The sequence below is a fragment of the Nycticebus coucang genome, chromosome 4, assembly GCF_027406575.1.
Source record: "Nycticebus coucang isolate mNycCou1 chromosome 4, mNycCou1.pri, whole genome shotgun sequence".
In the NCBI taxonomy this organism is placed as follows: Eukaryota; Metazoa; Chordata; class Mammalia; order Primates; family Lorisidae; genus Nycticebus; species Nycticebus coucang.
Window position 1 is genome coordinate 89777943 of NC_069783.1, and position 20225 is coordinate 89798167.

Sequence of the window (20225 nt, forward strand, 5' to 3'; positions counted from 1 at the left end):
ACAACAGTCAGACTCTAAAGGACTAACTCAGGGAAAATGCCAGACGGAGCAGCCCCACGTCCACGCCAGGCCCACACCCACACCCAGCTCATGCTTACACACACTGACTTACAGGGCCTCCTTTCTAGAAAGAACTTCACAACGTGTTTATCCCTTTATCATGCTTAGGACTACCCAGTTTCAAGCCAGAAACTATAAAGGAGAGTGACATGAGTAAACAGTGGCTTCTTTGTTCAGGACAGCGTGGGAGCCGTAAGGGTTACAGAGTGTTCACCATGCAGGTTGAGACCCATCACGGGGAGAGAGACCAATTCTGAGCGAATATTCTGTCAATTAGTAAGAAGGGAAGAAAAACAGAAAAAAAAGAGAGAAGGGAAGAGGAAAACAAGGAAAGGAAAAGAAAAAAACATCAGAAAAAGGAAAATGAAAAAGTAAGATTGGTGAAGCTGACCCTTCATGTAGAAGGTCAGTGCAGGTTACCATGCACAATGAAATGGCCTTAATGTAGTTCTCATGGAGTTATGACAAGGGATTAAGTTAACAAGCACACGCAGTGTGCTCAGAGCTGTGCCTGGCACATCACGGGTGCTATTTAACCACTGGCTGGTGCTGGATTCACGAGGGCTTGGGCATACACCCACCTCGACTAGAACACCTAGACGATTGCTCTGCATCTGAGCCCCATGGCCCAGAGAGCACACACAGAGGGTACGATGCTGGAGAGGGAGAGCCTGGTTCTGTGCAGGTTTCCTGTCAGAGCCCTGACCAGTAGGACAATGGGCAGAGTCCTCACCTGTGCAGAGCGGTCAAAAGTGGCTTCCGTCTGGATCCCTCGCACGTTGCTCCCGTGGCCCCTCTCGGTCATTGCAAACATCCCAGTGTATTTCTGCTCCTGGAGTTCGCCAGATGTTAGAAAGGGAATTAGCTGATCAGATGGGTGACGATTTGAATAGTTATTTATAAATTTTTTATAAATTATAAAAAATTCAGTCTGATGACAAGTTCACACAGGCTTAACAACACGACAAACGCACAATAAAAAAGTGATAGTCTTGGAATTCTCATCATGTATGAGACTTTTGCTAACACAAATTCTGTTTTATTTTCTTATTCTTGAAACACACACACATACATCTAACTACTGAGGATTTTTAAGGCTCTCCATAGAAGGCATCTATTGAGGCCCAGGCCATACCTGGAGTGGCTGAAACCACTTAGTAACATGTCTGGGGCTTCCGAGATTCCTGACAGCACCACCAAACAGCCAGTAAATTATTCCACACTGCAAACAAGGATAATACAAGCAATTGTTAGCAAGAGCCAACAACTAAATGACAAATCACTGGCCACACTCCATTCAAGGAGCATCTATTTGGCTCCCTAAACTTTGTCTAAGTCCCACCAGTGGCAAGCTTCCTCTTCCTCCCCCTCCACCACTTGCAAGCTCCAGCTCCTCTCTGCAGACAAGGATGGTGGGTCACTGCCTCAGAGGAGCCACCCCAACTCAGCAAGGGAGTCCTCCATGCTCAAGGCCACCTCCCCACCCCATCATTGAGTGTTCTGAGCGCTCACTCTGCCCTGTCTGTCCAGTTCTAGCTCAGGGCCAGGGATGCAGAAGGCCTGCAGCAAAGTGTGTGCACTGTGACCCCAGACGCTGGCCCATCAGCCAGGGGAGCTCCACCATGGGAAGCAGCCAGCAAGCAGGAAAGCTTTGGGGAGGGGCGATGGGATAGACCAGGCATTCAGCCTCCACTGGCTGTGGGATCCTGGACAGATGACACGGCAGCCCAAGCTTCCTCATCTGACGAATGGAGCAAATGAGGAGTGCACCCACACACTGAGCTCCACGCACACAAGCTGGACGATGCTCACGGCATCCTGCAAAGAAAACCTCATCACCCCAACTCAACAGTGGAGGACACTGGGGTTCACAGAGGGAAAGTATCTTGTGGGGCCACACCTCGAGAAAGGGGAGAAGGGCTGGGGCTCCACCCCAGCCACCTGACACCTGGTGCTCCCCAACAGGGGTACCGTGAGAACTCAAGGGGCGAGTGCGTAGCACTCTACCTGATCTTTTGGAAACCCTGGAAAAGTAGTGCTGACAGGGAGGAGGAGGAAGAAGATGAGGAAGAGGGGCTTAAACAGGGCCATCTGGAAAGAGCAGGGTGACTGTTGCAGAGACAGAAGAACTGAGTGCAGGGACCCACTGTGTCTGTAGGTCAGCACTCGCACCCCCCATACCCCAGCCAACCACACAGCCCAGTCTTCCTCTGCCTCGGAGCCATCCCCCACAAGAATCGGTCCAAATGGTTTGTGTGTGGTGTCCACCCCACCCCCAGTTTTAGGATCTGGGTCATCCCGCTGGCCATAAGGATGGCTCTAGGGACAGACATGTGACCTGGGTGGGTCGACTCAAAGAGGTAGCTGGAACATGTGGGTGAGTTACTGCAAAAGAGAAGCCCTCCTTGGTGATGCAGTGGAACCTGGAGGGATGGAGGCCTCTGCTGCTGGCATCCTTATGGCCAGGAGCTGCTCAAGGAAGCCAGTGCCTGGGGCCAGGTGGAGGCTGGGAGGCAGAGATGGGAGAGACGGGTCCCCAGGAGCTGCTAAAGGAAGCCAGTCCCTGGGGCCAGGTGGAGGCTGGGAGGCAGAGATGGGAGAGACAGGTCCCACACACCCACCCCTGAAGCCTGCTGCACCCAGGACTCCTCACGTAAAGTGCTCAGAGCCATGCCCGGCTCATCATGCGTTCTATATATAGCAGTTACAATAGCCAGGAAGTGCCACTTTTGTTTTGGCAAGTTGGGACTGGACTGTTGTCCTGGGGTCACTGCATTCGGAGGCACCCACTGTCCCCCACATGTACGATCAACCTAGGGCTAACTTCCTAAATGGCACTTGATTGGTTCCAACAGCCCTGAGCAGCCAAAATGCTCTGATGTCAGGACACTCAAACTTCACCAATCACATCTGACAAGTGAAATGCTTTTCATTTGGGGAATCATAAAGTATCCTGGGAAGACATTTCATGCCCTGATGACTCAGCACACTTCACAGAATCGTCACAAGCACTGCAAATTGCATTGCTAATTCCAGCACCAGAAATGTAAGCCATCCAAATAGAACATGTTTTCTCCCTAAACCGTCTTAGAAGTTAAGTTAAAAATATATATATATGTAGGGCAGCGCCTGTGGCTCAAAGGAGTAGGGCACCAGCCCCCTATGCCAGAGGTGGTGGGTTCAAACCCAGCCCCGGCCAAAAAAAAAAAGTGTTTTTTCTAACACTAAAGTTGGACTTTCCACCGCTAAATCTCTTTGGCTGGTGGTTAATGCATTATTGACAATATATTCATTTCCTAGGTTTAAGGAAGGAGGAAAACCCATAGTATTTCAAAACCCACATTTTGAAATCCCCCTTTCACCAAATGTATTTAGGGAGCTCTGGGCTGTGGGATTGAACCTGTAGGTTTGGAGAAAACTGCAACAGTTAACAGAGGTGGTATCTGGGCAACCCCAACCAACACAGGTCAAATGCGAGGTTCTTCTCCCACAAAAGCCACACTCTCTGAATGGCAGGTAAACAGCAACGCTGGGCCAAGGGCAAGAAGAGCTCCTGGTGGACTCTGGCCTGACATGCTTTCAGCAGGTGCCTCCTGGGAGGGAAGCAGAGGGATTCAGGGTAGATTCTGGAGAAAGAACCAATGGGGTGGATTTGGGAGGAGAAGGAAGGCAAGGACTCCAAGAGACCCTTGGGTTTGTAACCTGAGTCACCAGGTGGAGGGGCAGCTTAGAGGAGGAGCTGGGATGAGCCAGGAGGAAGGGACAGGTGTGTCAAGACAGAGATGCTAAGCCTGACAGGAGGTGGCACCAACCATCCTGAGGGAGCGTTCAAAGTTCTCCTCTGAGAGGGCGCCGTGTCTGTCACAATGCTGCTGTGACTTCCCAGGTCCTGAACAGGACACACACAGGTCCATCCGTTCCAAGAGAGATTGGAAAAAGCAAGGGCAAGGAAATAAAAAGGAGAAAATCTAACGAAAACTCTAACTTCGAGCATGCGCCCACCTTGTCTTTCTGTCTGGGAAAGCCCGCTCTCTCCTCTCTCACTTCAATGGAAAAGCACAGCTACAGCATCAGGTTCGTGAAATAATGACAATGAATTGCCCAGCAAGGGCTAGCAGCAGCCTCCAGGGGCCACAGTTGGAGATACTTGAAGGCTGGAAGGTGCAGTCAGGACAGGCTACAGGGGCCAAAGGACAGGGCCCTGGCAGGGCCTCTTAGCTTTCAAATGGAAATTAGAAAGAGACACCCCAAAATGGGAGGGAAATCTGCTCCGCTAGTCCTGGGAAGGTAGGTCAGTTTCACCTCCGTTCACCTACAGAGCTACTAGATAGAAGATTCTTACAAGAGGCCTCTGCCCATGTCCCAGGAGGTTACAGTTCCCATCCCTCATGGACCGCTCTCTTGCTACGTGCCAGGATTAGCACAGGGCTCAATTGAAATCTGCACACAACATATGAATGGGCATTAGCAATGTCACCTTTACAAAAGAGAAAACTAACATGCCAGAGCCATGACTGGGAAGTCCTACAGACAGAATGTGAGCCCACCTTGTTCTGACCATGTCCCTTCCATGATGGACCAGTGAGGTCTCCTCATGCAAGAAGCCTGCCAGTACCATGGCTGCAAGAGGCCCTTCTATATAACAGCTCAACAGACCTTCTCTTAAACAAACTTCAAGTGCATTCAGGAGCTTTTCATTCCAAGAGCAAATGGGATAAAATGAGGCACTGGAAGTGGTTTTTGAGACAAGGGTGATCTCATAAATGCACTCAGAATTATCCTTCCCACCCCAGAATTTCATATGTTGAAGCCCTAATCCCATCATATGTGATGGTATTTGGAGATAAGGACTTTGGGAGGTAATGTGGGTTAGAAGAGTTTATAAGGGTGTGGCCCCCATGATGGGATTAGTGCCCTTATAAGATGAGGCAGAGAGGGAGGGGAGACAAGATGGCGGACTGAAGCCAGCTTTCAACAAAGGCTCCCGTCCAGAAGGAGAGTTAAGGGACAGGAATTTAGTAAGTATCCTGGTGGACTTGAGCCTCACCAAGAGAGAAGGCTGAAGAACGCACATCAACACCACTGAGGCAAGTTGTGATCACAAGGACGCAAACAAAAGGTACAAAATCCACCACCAAGCGGACGGGAGTCCCCCTCCCCCATGAGACCGGCTCAAGAGCCCCACAATTGAACAAGTGGGCAGAAATTAAAGGCCCTCCCACTACACTCCACGGGAGAGACCTTCTAAAAACTGGACCTACCTCCCCTACTGGGGTGCCGTGGCGTTCTCCTGCCGGACATAGGGCTGAATAAAACTTTGGGAATCCTTTGCCGGCAACCCTGAATCCCCAGCGCTCCCCTCCCGCCCACTGAGGTCCGGAGGCCTGTCCCCCAGGACTTCGGATCCTTGGGTGATTTCTCAAGGGGAGCGGACAGTCCCCGAGTTGCGACTGGTCAGCATTGACTCTGAGGCGCGCAAGTGAGGAGAGGGCACCGGGCTGAGGGGGAGTCACGCCTCGCGGCACTTCCCTGCGGTGCAGTGCAGCAACCCTCCCCGGGCATACGGGGCCCAAGACTGAATAAGACTCTGGCCTCCCCACTGAGAGCTGAGAACCCCTACTCTCACTCGGGGTCTGAGGGCCTATCCCCCAGGAGTTCGGCTCCTTGGGTGATTTCTCGAGGGGAATGCACAGTGCCTGAGCTGCGTCAGGTCAGCGCTGACTCTGGGATACGTGAGCGAGGAGAGGGCACTCTGCTGAGGGGAAATCAAGCCTTGGCGGCACTTCCCTGCGGTGCAGTGCAGGAGCCCTCCCCCCGTAGTATTGCGTAAAACTGAATGAAACTCTAGCTCCCCCCCCCCCACTCCCAATCGGGGTCTGGGGGCCCATCCCCCAAGAGTTCTGATTCTTGGGGGATCTCTTAAGGGGTGTGGACCCAGCACAAACTGCGGCCGCTCAGTGCTGACTCTGGGGCACGGGACAGAGGAGAAAAGGGTCGCCTGAGTGCCCACACCAGAGCAGCAGTTCCCTGGAGGTAGATCAACAGCCGTTTTTTATTTAACGGCAGAACGCTCACTTCTGGATATTCTGAGGCCACACCCCCTGTCTCCCTGGGCAACCAGAGGAGGCCACCGGTGAGCGGGGGATTTCCTGACACGGCTCACAAACCCGGGAAGCTTCCAGGGCGGGGCCGACCCAGAGAGGTGTTCAGATGCAATTCTCCAGCAGCAAAGACGTTTGAACTCAAAACAGCCCGTCTTCTGTAGGCGACGACAGGAACAGAGACAGACCTCACAAAGTTGTCTGTTCTGTTCTGTTCTGTTAGCAGCATCCATCAGGGACGGGGCTAAGCCTGAGTGAACACCTCCTTCCCATCACCTGCATCAAACACTCAAAGATGTCAGGCCCCATCTCCTCCTGCTAGATAGCGGCAGTCTGCGGGGGCCTGGCAGACTTCCTTGCGATTCAGGCAGGTGCAAACCCCTGGAGTGTCTGTTCACTGCAGGCAACTGGGTTAGCCATCTGCAGAGATACCAGTGACTAGGTCCGACGGAGGGGCAAAGTGGGGAAGGAGACGTCAACCTTCCCAGACTGCTCTGTTTGCTGGGTGGCTCCTCCTGACTCCACGCTGCACTGGGGTGAGCTGTGTCAGAGGAGTCACCAGGCCCCTGTGATCCAGTTCCCAGAGACCTCTTGAACCTTTCAACCTGAGACAAGTGCCGATTGAGACAGTTGATTCGGACCTTTTGAACTGGGCTAATAGACTGAGGACTTTTCAGGCGGTGCCCTGGGTGTACGATTGTAGGAAGGTTTGATTCTCCTTTTCCAACTGGGGCCAGAGGTGGGCAGGCGGGGTGACTTAATTGCTGATTTTTCCACACAGCTGAGACTTCAAGCCAGAGTAGAAGTTGTAATAGGATCGAACAGAAACCAGCTGAAAACAAGACAGAACCACTTTGCTCCACCACACCAGACAGGGCCCCAGTTTCTCAGGCCACATCACTGTACGGGCCCTCGATAAAACCCCAGGGGAAAAACCAAAGGGAGTAAACCATGGGGCGGAATCAGCAGAAAAACTCTGGTAACATGAATAACCAGAATAGATCAACCCCCCCAAGAAAAGATACGGCAGATGGGATTGAAGATCCCATTCATAAACAACTGGCTGAGATGTCAGATGTCGAATTCAGAATTTGGTTTGCAGACAAGATTAATAAAATGGAATTAGGAATTCGAGGAGAAATTCAAAAATTGTCTCAAGAATTTAACGAATTTAAAGACAAAACCACCAAAGACTTAGACACACTGAAACAAGAACTTACAGCCCTCAAAGATATGAAAAATACAGTAGAATCCCTCAGTAACAGAATGGAGCAAGCAGAAGAAAGGATTTCTGACATTGAAGATAAAGTCTTTGAACACTCCCAATCTCTCAAAGAGGAAGAGAAATGGAGAGCAAAAACGGATCACTCACTCAGAGAACTCTCAGATAATTCGAAAAAAAACAACATAAGGGTTATAGGAATTTCGGAGAACGATGAAGTGGCTGCCAAGGGCCCAGAGGCCCTTCTACATGAAATTATGAAAGAAAATTTTCCAGACATGCCTAGAGAATCTGAAATTCAGATAGCAGACAGCTTCAGAACCCCAGCACGATTCAACCCCAATAAGCCATCTCCCAGACATATCATAATTAGCTTCACTAAAGTTAACATGAAAGAGAAGATTCTCAAAGCAGCCCGGCGAAAGAAAACTATAATGTACAAAGGTAAGAATATTAGAATAACTGCAGATCTCTCTGCTGAAACTTTTCAAGCAAGAAGAGGCTGGTCATCAACTTTTAATCTCCTAAAGCAAAAAAACTTTCAACCCAGGATCTTGTATCCAGCTAAACTGAGTTTCATCTATGATGGAGAAATTAAATACTTCAATGACATTCATATGTTGAAAAAATTTGCCATAAGTAAACCAGCTCTTCAGGATGTTCTCAGACCTATCCTCCACAATGACCAACCCAATCCTATACCACAAAAGTAAACTCACTCAGAAACTTCGGATCAAACTCCAACTTCCACACTGGCGAAAGGATTAAAAATGTCCACTGGACCTTTGAAAAACTCAATACCCAAAATCCCACAGACTTATCAATACTCTCCATCAATGTGAATGGCTTAAACTGTCCTCTAAAGAGGCATAGGTTAGCTGACTGGATACAAAAACTCAAGCCAGATATTTGTTGCATACAAGAGTCACATCTCAAATTAAAAGACAAATACAGACTCAGGGTGAAAGGATGGTCATCCATATTTCAGGCAAATGGTAATCAGAAAAAAGCAGGTGTTGCAATTTTATTTGCAGATACAGTAGGCTTTAAACCATCAAAAGTAAGGAAGGACAAGAATGGTCACTTCATATTTGTTAAGGGTAATACTCAATATGACGAGATCTCAATTATTAACATCTATGCACCCAACCAGAATGCACCTCAATTTATAAGAGAAACTCTAACAGACATGAGTAACTTGATTTCCTCCAGCTCCATAATCGTTGGAGATTTCAACACTCCCTTGGCAGTGTTGGATCGATCCTCCAGAAAGAAGCTGAGCAAAGAAATCTTAGATTTAAACCTAACCATCCAATATTTAGATTTAGCAGACATCTACAGAACATTTCATCCCAACAAAACTGAATACACATACTTCTCATCAGCCCACGGAACTTACTCCAAAATTGATCACATTTTAGGTCACAAGTCTAACCTCAGTAAATTTAAAGGAATAGAAATTATTCCATGCATCTTCTCAGACCATCGTGGAATAAAACTTGAATTGAGTAACAACAGGAATCTGCATACCCATACAAAAACATGGAAGTTAAATAACCTTATGCTGAATGATAGCTGGGTCAGAGATGAGATTAAGAAAGAAATCACCAATTTTTTGGAACAAAACGACAATGAAGACACAAACTATCAGAACCTCTGGGACACTGCAAAGGCAGTTCTAAGAGGGAAATTTATAGCACTGCAAGCCTTCCTCAAGAGAACGGAAAGAGAGGAAGTTAACAACTTAATGGGACATCTCACGCAACTGGAAAAGGAAGAACATTCCAACCCCAAACCCAGTAGAAGAAAAGAAATAACCAAAATTAGAGCAGAATTAAATGAAATTGAAAACAAAAGAATAATACAACAGATCAATAAATCAAAAAGCTGGTTTTTTGAAAAGGTCAATAAAATAGATAAACCTCTGGCCAACCTAATCAGGAAAAAAAGAGTAAAATCTCTAATATCATCAATCAGAAACAACAAAGATGAAATAACCACAGACTCATCAGAAATCCAAAAAATCCTTAATGAATATTACAAGAAACTTTATTCTCAGAAATATGAAAATCTGAAGGAAATAGACCTATACTTGGAAGCACGCCACCTTCCAAGACTTAACCAGAATCAAGTGGAAATGTTGAACAGACCCATATCAAGTTCAGAAATAGCATTAACTATACAAAACCTCCCTAAAAAGAAAAGCCCGGGACCAGATGGTTTCACGTCAGAATTCTACCAAACCTTTAAAGAGGAATTAGTACCTATATTACTCAACCTGTTCCAAAAGGTAGAAAAAGAAGGAAGACTACCCAACACGTTCTATGAAGCAAACATCACCCTGATCCCCAAACCAGGAAAAGACCCAACAAGAAAAGAAAATTATAGACCAATATCACTAATGAATATAGATGCAAAAATATTCAACAAGATCCTAACAAACAGAATCCAGCAACACATCAAACAAATTATACATCATGACCAAGTTGGTTTTATCCCAGGGTCTCAAGGCTGGTTCAATATACGTAAATCTATAAATGTAATTCAGCACATAAACAAATTAAAAAAGAAAGACCATACGATTCTCTCAATTGATGCAGAAAAAGCTTTTGATAATATCCAGCATCCCTTCATGATCAGAACACTCAAGAAAATTGGTCTAGAAGGGACTTTTCTTAAACTGATAGAGGCCATCTACAACAAACCCACAGCCAATATCATATTGAATGGAGTTAAATTGGAATCATTTCCACTCAGATCAGGAACCAGACAAGGCTGCCCATTGTCTCCATTGCTTTTCAACATTGTAATGGAAGTTTTAGCCACCGCAATTAGGGAAGAAAAGGCGATCAAGGGTATCCATATAGGGTCAGAAGAGATCAAACTCTCGCTCTTGGCAGATGATATGATTGTGTATCTGGAAAACACTAGGGACTCTACTACAAAACTCCTAGAAGTGATCAAGGAATATAGCAGCGTCTCAGGTTACAAAATCAACATTCATAAATCGGTAGCCTTTATATACACCAACAACAGTCAAATTGAAAAAGCAGTTAAGGACTCTATCCCATTCACAGGAGTGCCAAAGAAGATGAAATATTTGGGAATTTACCTAACAAAAGACGTGAAAGATCTCTATAAAGAGAACTATGAAACTCTAAGAAAAGAAATAGCTGAAAATGTTAACAAATGGAAAAACATACCATGCTCATGGCTGGGAAGAATCAACATTATCAAAATGTCCATACTACCCAAAGCAATATATAATTTCAACGCACTCCCTATTAAAGCTCCACTGTCATATTTTAAAGATCTTGAAAAAACAATACTTCGTTGTATATGGAATCAGAAAAAACCTCGAATAGCCAAGACGTTACTCAGAAATAAAAACAAAACAGGAGGAATCACACTACCAGGCCTCAGACTTTACTACAAATCGATAGTGATCAAAACAGCATGGTATTGGCACAAAAACAGAGAAGTAGATATCTGGAACAGAATAGAGAACCAAGAGATGAATCCAGCTACTTACCGCTATTTGATTTTTGACAAGCCAATTAAAAACATTCAGTGGGGAAAAGATTCCCTATTTAACAAATGGTGCTGGGTGAACTGGCTGGCAACCTGCAGAAGACTGAAATTGGACCCACACCTTTCACCATTAACTAAGATAGACTCTCATTGGATTAAAGATTTAAACTTAAGACATGAAACTATAAAAATACTAGAGGAGAATGCAGGGAAAACCCTTGAAGAAATTGGTCTGGGTGAGTATTTCATGAGGAGAACCCCCCAGGCAATTGAAGCAGCTTCAAAAATACACTACTGGGACTTGATCAAACTAAAAAGCTTCTGCACAGCTAAGAACACAGTAAGCAGAGCAAGCAGACAGCCCTCAGAATGGGAGAAGATATTTGCAGGGTATATCTCTGACAAAGGTTTAATAACCAGAATCCACAGAGAACTCAAAAGCATCAGCAAGAAAAAAACAAGGGATCCCATCGCAGGCTGGGCAAGGGATTTGAAGAGAAACTTCTCTGAAGAAGACAGGCGCACGGCCTTCAGACATATGAAAAAATGCTCATCATCTTTAATCATCAGAGAAATGCAAATCAAAACTACTTTGAGATATCATCTAACTCCAATGAGACTAGCCTATATCACAAAATCTCAAGACCAGAGATGTTGGCGTGGATGCGGAAAAAAGGGAACACTTCTGCACTGCTGGTGGGAATGCAAATTAATACATTCCTTTTGGAAAGATATATGGAGAACACTCAGAGATCTAAAAATAGATCTGCCATTCAATCCTGTAATTCCTCTGCTGGGCATATACCCAGAAGACCAAAAATCACAACATAATAAAGATATTTGTACCAGAATGTTTATTGCAGCCCAATTCATAGTAGCTAAGTCATGGAAAAAGCCCAAGTGCCCATCGATCCACGAATGGATTAATAAATTGTGGTATATGTATACCATGGAATACTATGCAGCCTTAAAGAAAGATGGAGACTTCACCTCTTTCATGTTTACACGGATGGAGCTGGAACATATCCTTCTTAGTAAAGTATCCCAAGAATGGAAGAAAAAATACCCAATGTACACAGCCCTACTATGAAACTAATTTGGGACTCTCACATGAAAGCTATAACCCAGCTACAACTTAACAATAGGGGGAAGTGGGAAAGGGGGGGGGTGGGTAGAGGGAGGGGAATCGGTGGGATCACACCTGTGGTGCCTATTACAGGGGTATTTGCGAAACTTGGTAAATGTAGAATGTAAATGTTTTGGCACAGTAACTGAGATAACGCCGGAAAGGCTATGTTAACCACTGTGATAAAAATGTGTCAAATGGTTTATGAAGTGAGTGTATGATGCCCCATAATCATATCATTATATACAGTTATGATTTAATAAAAAAAAAAAAAAAAAGATGAGGCAGAGAGACTACCACCTCTCCATAATGAGAAGTCAGCAAGAAGGCAGCCATATGCAAGCCAGGAAAAGAACCCTCAACAGAACCTGACCATGCTGACACCCTGATCTTAGACTTCCCAGCCTCCAGAAATGTGGGGAAATAAATTTCTGTTGTTTAAGCCAACCAGTTTGTGGTATTTTGTTACAGCAACCCAAGCAGGCTAAGACAGATAGCAAGATGATTCAAATGAAGAAAAAGAGAGCAGCTGCAAGGAAGGAGAAAAGGAAGCAAATTGTGATTTTTTTTTTCAGCCTTAGAGTCCTTCCAGATTGCATCCACATTTCTGGCAGAAGACCTGGGCTTGCTCCCAAGCTAGAGTGGGGACTCAAAGAAAGACAGTCTTTTTCTTCTGGCACCTCCCTGGTATGCCCACCCCTGCCACTGTAAGCTGTGCCCAGAGCCAGTCCCCAGCCCTGCCAGCACTTGGCTATGTGAGTCCAAAGCACTCAGGAAAATGCAAAGCCCCTGTACAAACACAGACCTGGAGGGAGAGATAAAAGGGGACTGGACTTGTGGGGCACAGTTGACTTTGACACATTGCTGCTGACATCCCCTCCTCCAGTTGACAGCCAGCTCCTGCAGAAGGCAGAAACCACCAGCTGCTCTTGGGCTAGCAGTGGGATCTGGGAGCCCCCGACCAACTCAGAGCTCACAGGAACTATTCCCAGCACACCACATGCCCTCCTGGACATCTCCCTCCACCACCAACAGAAAAGATAACCATGGCGCTGCTGGCCAGATACAGGGACTCAATCTACAGGTGCCTCTAACTGCCTAGGATTTCCAAGTTCAGGAAAAATAGTGGGGGAAAATCTCCCACAATGACCAATATGTGGGAAAGCTAACAGAGTTAACAATAATGTTTTAATTCTTATTTTTATTGCAGTAAAATATATAAATAGCATAAGGTTTGCCCTTTTAGCCATCTTTGAGTGTAAAATTCAGTGGCATTTATTCACAATGTTATGCAACCATCACCACTATTTCCAAAACTTTTGCATCATCCTGGACAGAAACTCTTTACAGATTAAGCAATAACTTCAGATTCTTCCCTCCCCCTAGGCTCCAGGAACCTCCAATCTACCTCCTGTCTCTATAAATTTGCTTATTCTAGATGTTTCATGTAAGTAGATTCATATAATATTTGTCCTTTCGTATCTGGCTTATTTTATTTAGCATAATGTTTTCAAGGTTTGTCAACATTGTAGCATGTGTCAGAACTTTATTCCTTTATGTGGTTGGATAGTATTCCATCGTGTGTATACACCACATTTTGTTTATCTATTCATCTATTGATGGACACTTGATTTGTTTCCACCTTAGATATTGTGAATAATGCCACAGTGAACCTTTGCATACAAGTATCTGCTTGAGCCCCTGCTTTCAATTCTATAGGGTATACATCTAGTTAATGGACTGCCAGGTCATAATGTAATTCTATGTTTAGCCTTTTGAGAAATTGTTGAAACAATTGTCATATTGTTTCAGTTCTACGTATTTATTTAATACTCACATGTTGACACTCTGTACCAAGAAGGTAGGAATGATAATGTTCAAGGAGTTTGCCCTCTAGTGGTGGTAAGAGACATAAAGTAATCAGATGAATAAATGCTACTTAGATTCAAAATGGGTACATGCTTTGATGAAAACACGAATGGATTAATAAACTGTGGTATATGTACACCATGGAATATTATGCAGCCTCAAAGAAAGATGGAGACTTTGCCTCTTTCATGTTTACATGGATGGAGCTGGAACATATTCTTCTTAGTAAAGTATCTGAAGAATGGAAGAAAAAGTATCCAATGTACTCAGCCCTACTATGAAACTAATTTATGGCTTTCACATAAAGGCTATAACCCAGTTATAACCCAAAAATAGGGGGAAGGAGGAAAGGGAAAGGAGGGAGCAGGGAGGATGGGCGGAGGGAGGGTGATTGGTGGGATTACACCTGCGGTGCATCTTACAAGGGTATATGTGAAACTTAGTAAATGTAGAATGTAAATGTCTTAACACAATAACTAAGAAAATGCCATGTTAACCAGTATGATGAAAATGTGTCAAATGGTCTATAAAACCAGTGTATGGTGCCCCATGATTGCATTAATGTACGATTAAGCTATGATTTAATAAAAAAAAAGAGGGCGGCGCCTGTGGCTCAGTGAGTAGGGCGCCAGCCCCATATGCCGAGGGTGGCGGGTTTAAACCCGGCCCCGGCCAAACTGCAACCAAAAAATAGCGGGGCTTGGTGGCGGGCGCCTGTAGTCCCAGCTGCTCGGGAGGCTGAGGCAAGAGAATCGCGTAAGCCCAAGAGTTAGAGGTTGCTGTGAGCCGTGTGACGCCACGGCACTCTACCCGAGGGCGGTACAGTGAGACTCTGTCTCTACAAAAAAAAAAAAAAAAATTAAAAAAAAAAAAAAGAAAAAGAAAAACTACAAGGAACAAAGACAGGTGCCATTAAGCAGATGGGATTGAAATGGCAAGTTTAGGAGGAGCTTCCCTGACGGAAGGACATTTCAACTGGGACCTGAACCATGAACAGGTATCAGCCAGATGAAGGAGGGTAATGGTCAGTGTAGAGTGGGGGGCAAGAGTGGTCCAAAAGTGGGCAAAAGAACCAGAAGGAGGCCTAGGGAGAAGAGGAAAGAGCAGCAGCACACATCTGGAGAGGTGACCAGGGCCACGCCCTGCACGGAGCCATGAGCCATGTCAAGGATTGGAGGGTTTTCCTAAAGTGTAACGGGAAGGTTTTAAGCAACAGAGTGACATGATAAAGGAACTATTTTAAAAGAACTATTTCTATTCCATTTTCCTTCTAGAATACTCAGGAGTAAAACCTTTTCAAAAAAAACTTACCATGTGAAATTTTAAATGAAACAGAAGAGTACAATGAACTGAAGGATGCGCAACTCATGGTCCACTTTGCTTCATCTCCCTCCAACCCCCCACACACACTTTCCCTTCTTATACCCTGGATCATCTTGGTGTTCATCCCAGACATCACACCATGTCCTCCCTAAATATTTCCTACACATCTATAAAAGATAAAGACTTGTTTTTAAAACATAACTAAAACCATTATCCTACCTACAAAATACAATATTCTCTAATATTATCAAACATCCAATGTTCAGATTTCCCCAACTGACATATAATTTTTCTTTACAGTTTGTTGTTTGAGTCAGGATCTAAATTAGATGCACACATTGCAGTTGGTTGAAATGCTTCGTAAGTCTGCTTTAAACCACAGGCTACCTCTCCCTCATCCTCTCAAACTTTCCCTGGCACTCGTGTACCAGCCTCAGGGCAAGACCCTGGAGACCAGAGAAGACGCCCTGCTCAGGCCCTGCCACCACCTTTGCAGATGTCCCCATGGTGACAACCTTGCCAAAGAGAAAGCAGGTGGCATTGGGGGGCAGGAGGAGACAGGGTAAAAGGACAAATTGCAGATCACAAGTCTGGACCAGGATCTACTTACTGCAGTTCAGCTGACTGTTCTTCACCCTAAAAGCTACAGCTACAGAGAAGAGTGTCTGTCTATCTGAAATCTCAGGGAGGCCCATCTCCCTGGAAGGACCTGATGGTGGATGCCCTCACCACAGGACGCTATTCCCTGATTTCTTTGTCTTTCATTCCTACCCACAGAAAACATCTACAACAAACAAATAATTGCCAATGACCCGGCTTTCCATCTGGTCTTTCTGTCTTCATGTCCTAACTATAATTTCTCCCCTTTGGGGACATCAAGACTGAGTGTTTGAATATATAGAATTATTTGAGACCTAGTGGTAGCCAGGGAGGGGAAGGAGAGCATATACAAGGCCATAGAAATGACCCTCTGTTGGGAGGCTCAGGGCTCCAAGAGGCACTGTGACAGTTATGCCTACCTGAGCTATTCTGTCCACTAACCTTCAAGATCTGGAACACGCAAAATGAGACCACAGTGGGATGCCATTTCATACCCATTCCCTTGACAAAAGTAGAAAAGTCTAAGAATTCCAAGTGTGAGAAAGGATGTGGGTCCACACGAGTACATGCCGCTGATGAGACTGTGAATGCAACTAATGACTTTGGAGGATAGACTGACACTACCTTTTAAAGTTAGGCTTTCTTTATCCTATAACTAGCAATTATATTTCTAGTTGAACACCTCAGAGAAGCTCTTACCCATCTTCAACACCACACAACAAAAGTATTCATAGCAACACCTTTCACATTAGCAAAGACCTGGAAAGAACGTGAGAAAGTGGACGGATAAAAGCTGTGGGTTAGACAGTGGTGAAAATGAATGAACTTCCATTTCGACGTCATTCCAAAATGGACAAAACCATAGAGTTGGAGAACAGAATAATGGTTGCCAAAGGACGGGGTGAGGTGGGCTGGATACCACTAAACAGGACTAGGTAGCACCATGAAGCTTCTTTTTGATAGTGGGACCGTTCTACATCCTCATTGTGGTAGTTATATATGGGGTCAGGCTGCACAGAACTACAAACACACAGACAGAGAACGAACTACGTGCACGTAAAAGCCAGGGGGTGTGAGTAGGATCCACGTCCAACTTGACAGTACTTCGCTAATGTCAATGTCCTGGTTTTATATGGCACCACCCTGCACATGAAGAAGATGTCACTACAAGGGGAGGATGGGCAGAGGTCACTTGCCTCTGTGCATTATTTTCTTGACTTTTGCAAAAATTATTTCAAAATAAAATTTTTTTAAAAAAATTAGTTAACAAATACGGAGACTTGCAACAATATGGATCAATCTTAACAATCATATTTAAGCGAAGGAAATAAATCACCAATGATAAGGATACTGTTTTTATAACATTAAGATAAATGAAAATAATTGATTGGTACAAATGTAGTAACACTATACAAAAAAGAAAAGCAAAGACAAAACAAAAACAGAATTGGATATACTGGTTAAAGGGGAAGGCAGAGGGACGAATTGTGAGATGTACCTTTTTACCTAAATCTATTCCAGAAAATAGACAGAGAGCTGCCAGGGTCAGAGATTTCACTCCCTGCTAACCATAACAAGCACAAGGTCACGACAGCCGGCTGCCCAGCGCCTCTCACCTTCACTCCTGTAGCCATGTCCGCCATGGAGAGGACTTCTCCGATGACGAGGCTCCGACCGACAAAATTCTTTGTTTTCTCTGCCTGAAAACGTGACAGATCCATTGTCAAGGTTTCCTTGTGGTTTTCTGACCCTTTAAATTCACGGTTTTTATAATAAATGCATATTCATTTTTATAATAAAAAGCACAATGAAAGCAATTTTCACATTAAAAAGTAATCGCATCCCTCTACTATAGTAAACATTTTCATCTTTTTTGAAATGTGGTCTTCTGGTCTCTGACCACACACCCAGTGTTTAAAGACTTTTCTGCAATCAAAAGTCAACTGCACCCACATGGAGGTCAAGGCAAACTGTCCAGGCCCTGCTTTGCCTTCAGCCAGTTTGTCCCCTCCAACTCCCCGTTGTTCCCTCTGCAGCCCTGCACCCTCACGGCTCTGCTCCAATCCTCCATCGGTTACCACCGCCCCACCCTCTCTGCACTGACATCCCGACCAACAAGAACAGCTCAAGCTCTGGCAACATCCTAATGTGAGCCAGAGGATTGGGGAGCTCTGGGGACACTCTGGTCGCAGGAAAAGCAATATTCTTCATTTTCTTTTCTAACCATAGACCATCTCAAGTCTTTGATGTTTTAAAAACCACGAGACTGCAGTCCCTGCTTCCTATTGACTGAACACAACAGCAACAAATCCCCACACTATAGGAGCACACTCTACTCCATCAACGAGGAGGGAAAGGTACTGTCCCTGTTTCATTTCAAAAATTCAGAAGCAGAGGCATTTCCTTAGAAGATGGTGGACCCTTGAATGGGCAAAGTGCAATTGTCCGTTGTTGGAATTGATGCTAATTGTCCTCATTTGCCAGTCTCTTCTTTTTTTTTTTTTTTTTTGAGTAAAAAAAAAAAAAAGGAGAGATAATTTTTATTTAAAGGATCAGGTCATCTCATAAGAGCTAAGCATGACAGATATCAACAGGGCAGGCTTCCTAGGATGATTTCTGAGCCAATAGTCCAAGACCTTTTGTTGCTTTCAGCCTCTCTTAGCCAAGACCTCAAATATAAATAATTCTGATAATTATGGAGAAATCAACTGCTATTTTATACTGATTCTGTAAAAAAAAAAGAAAAAAAAAAAACAAAAACAGTTTTGCACCTGGCTCCGTGCCCCAGCCAACAAAAATTGTGCTTGTTACCTGTGTGTGTGTGTGCGTATGTGTGTATGTGTGCGTGTGTTCGTGTAAATTTGTGTGTACACATACATCTGTGCGTGTGCATGTGTGTACATTGTTTGTGCAGGTGTGTGCAAGTGTCTGTGTGTGTGTACACTGCCCCACCAGCTACAGGACAATCACCAACCTTCCTTGGATGACTCTGTTTCCACATTGGCTTAAGCTCTCTGCCCAAACATACTCTGTATTTTCCCCTCCTGTAGGGTTTTACAATGTTTCTCTCAAATGTTATTAATTTTATCAAACAGCAGGCTGTCAAGATTTATGACTCTTATCATGGCTCCAACCCAATGCATCTTGTATTGATTATTTCCTAAAATATCTCAGGCTTGAGTATGAACCACTGCATGACTCCAGCCCCAGCGCACACTGGAGAGTTAGTTAGCAGCAAATAATAAAAAAACAACTATAGAAGATCTTCACAGACATTTGTGGAGGGCCCAAGTGCCCAAATTCTCACAGCAACACTCCTGAGGCTGAACACCACAGGAAGGGCCGACCTCACGTAACAGCCTCAAAGAGGTCTACTGACTTATCCAGAGTCACATGGTAAGTGACAGAGCAAGGATCAGAAACCAGATCTTCCAAGTTTTGTTTGGACATCCTGCCACTGCCCCTCACTGCTGTAGGGCACTCAGGGACTCTAGTGCCCCAGCCCGCATCACTGATCCACCCCTATTCTGTACCACCAGCCTTGTCCTCAGAAACCACCTGACATCAACCTGTCATGGTGCCCCAGGGCATCTTCCTGACAGGCGCCCTATGTGGAATCATCACAACAAACCCTTCCTTGCCTGAATCCACCTGCTCTGCTTTAACCAAAACTAAACCATCAGGAGTAAGTTTATCCCTCAACATTTCCAACTGTTCACAGTTTTCTTCATATTTCTTTCTCTTCACATATATTGTCAATGCAGGAGTATGACTTTGTCATTAGGGGTATCCAACTGCAGTCACTTTTACTCAACCATTTGAAATAAATTGCAAGCACATTTGTTGAAAAATCAACCCCAAACTTAGCCATCTTGGAGAATTATAAATTGTTTATGACGATTACTTCCTTTCCCCTGTCTCTGCATGAGACAGTAACCTTTGCTATTAGGCATGATGGGAAAGTCTGTAGGAGTGTGAGCCATTAACTCTCTGATGTTGACTTAACCGTGCATTTGGACTGGTCCATTTCTAGAGGCCATACCAAAGTTCCAGAACTGAGATGAGGCTTCATGTGAATGACGGCCTTATTGGTGTATATTTTTAACATCTGCTTCACACAGAAATTCTCTCTTTTCTTCATTTCTTCTTACATTTCTGATTAGTTCATTGTTCTTAAAGAATGTTTCTCCTTTTATTGAATGGGCAGCACTAACTGAATTGTACTGATAATGATCAATCGGTAATCAATATGTGTTTTGCTGCATACATTTTCCAGTATTTCCGCTACTGCACATATCAATAGCTGCCTCCATGTACATGTGATATGTTCAAACCAAACTCAATCTCCACATCAGAAGGTAAATCCCATAAACACATGGATAATATACCCAAG

General features: G+C 44.7%; 1 protein-coding gene across 1 annotated transcript in view; it reads right to left on the reverse strand.

Moving 5' to 3' along the window:
* ACOXL (acyl-CoA oxidase like) overlaps positions 1 to 20225 on the reverse strand; it is a 395512-nt gene that overhangs the window by 327778 nt on the left and 47509 nt on the right. The window contains exons 3-5 of the mRNA XM_053588707.1: positions 17449 to 17532; positions 1196 to 1282; positions 794 to 892 (exon numbers count right to left, since the gene is read on the reverse strand). Coding sequence (XP_053444682.1) covers positions 794 to 892; positions 1196 to 1282; positions 17449 to 17532 — 270 coding nt within the window. The remainder of the gene's footprint in view (positions 1 to 793; positions 893 to 1195; positions 1283 to 17448; positions 17533 to 20225) is intronic.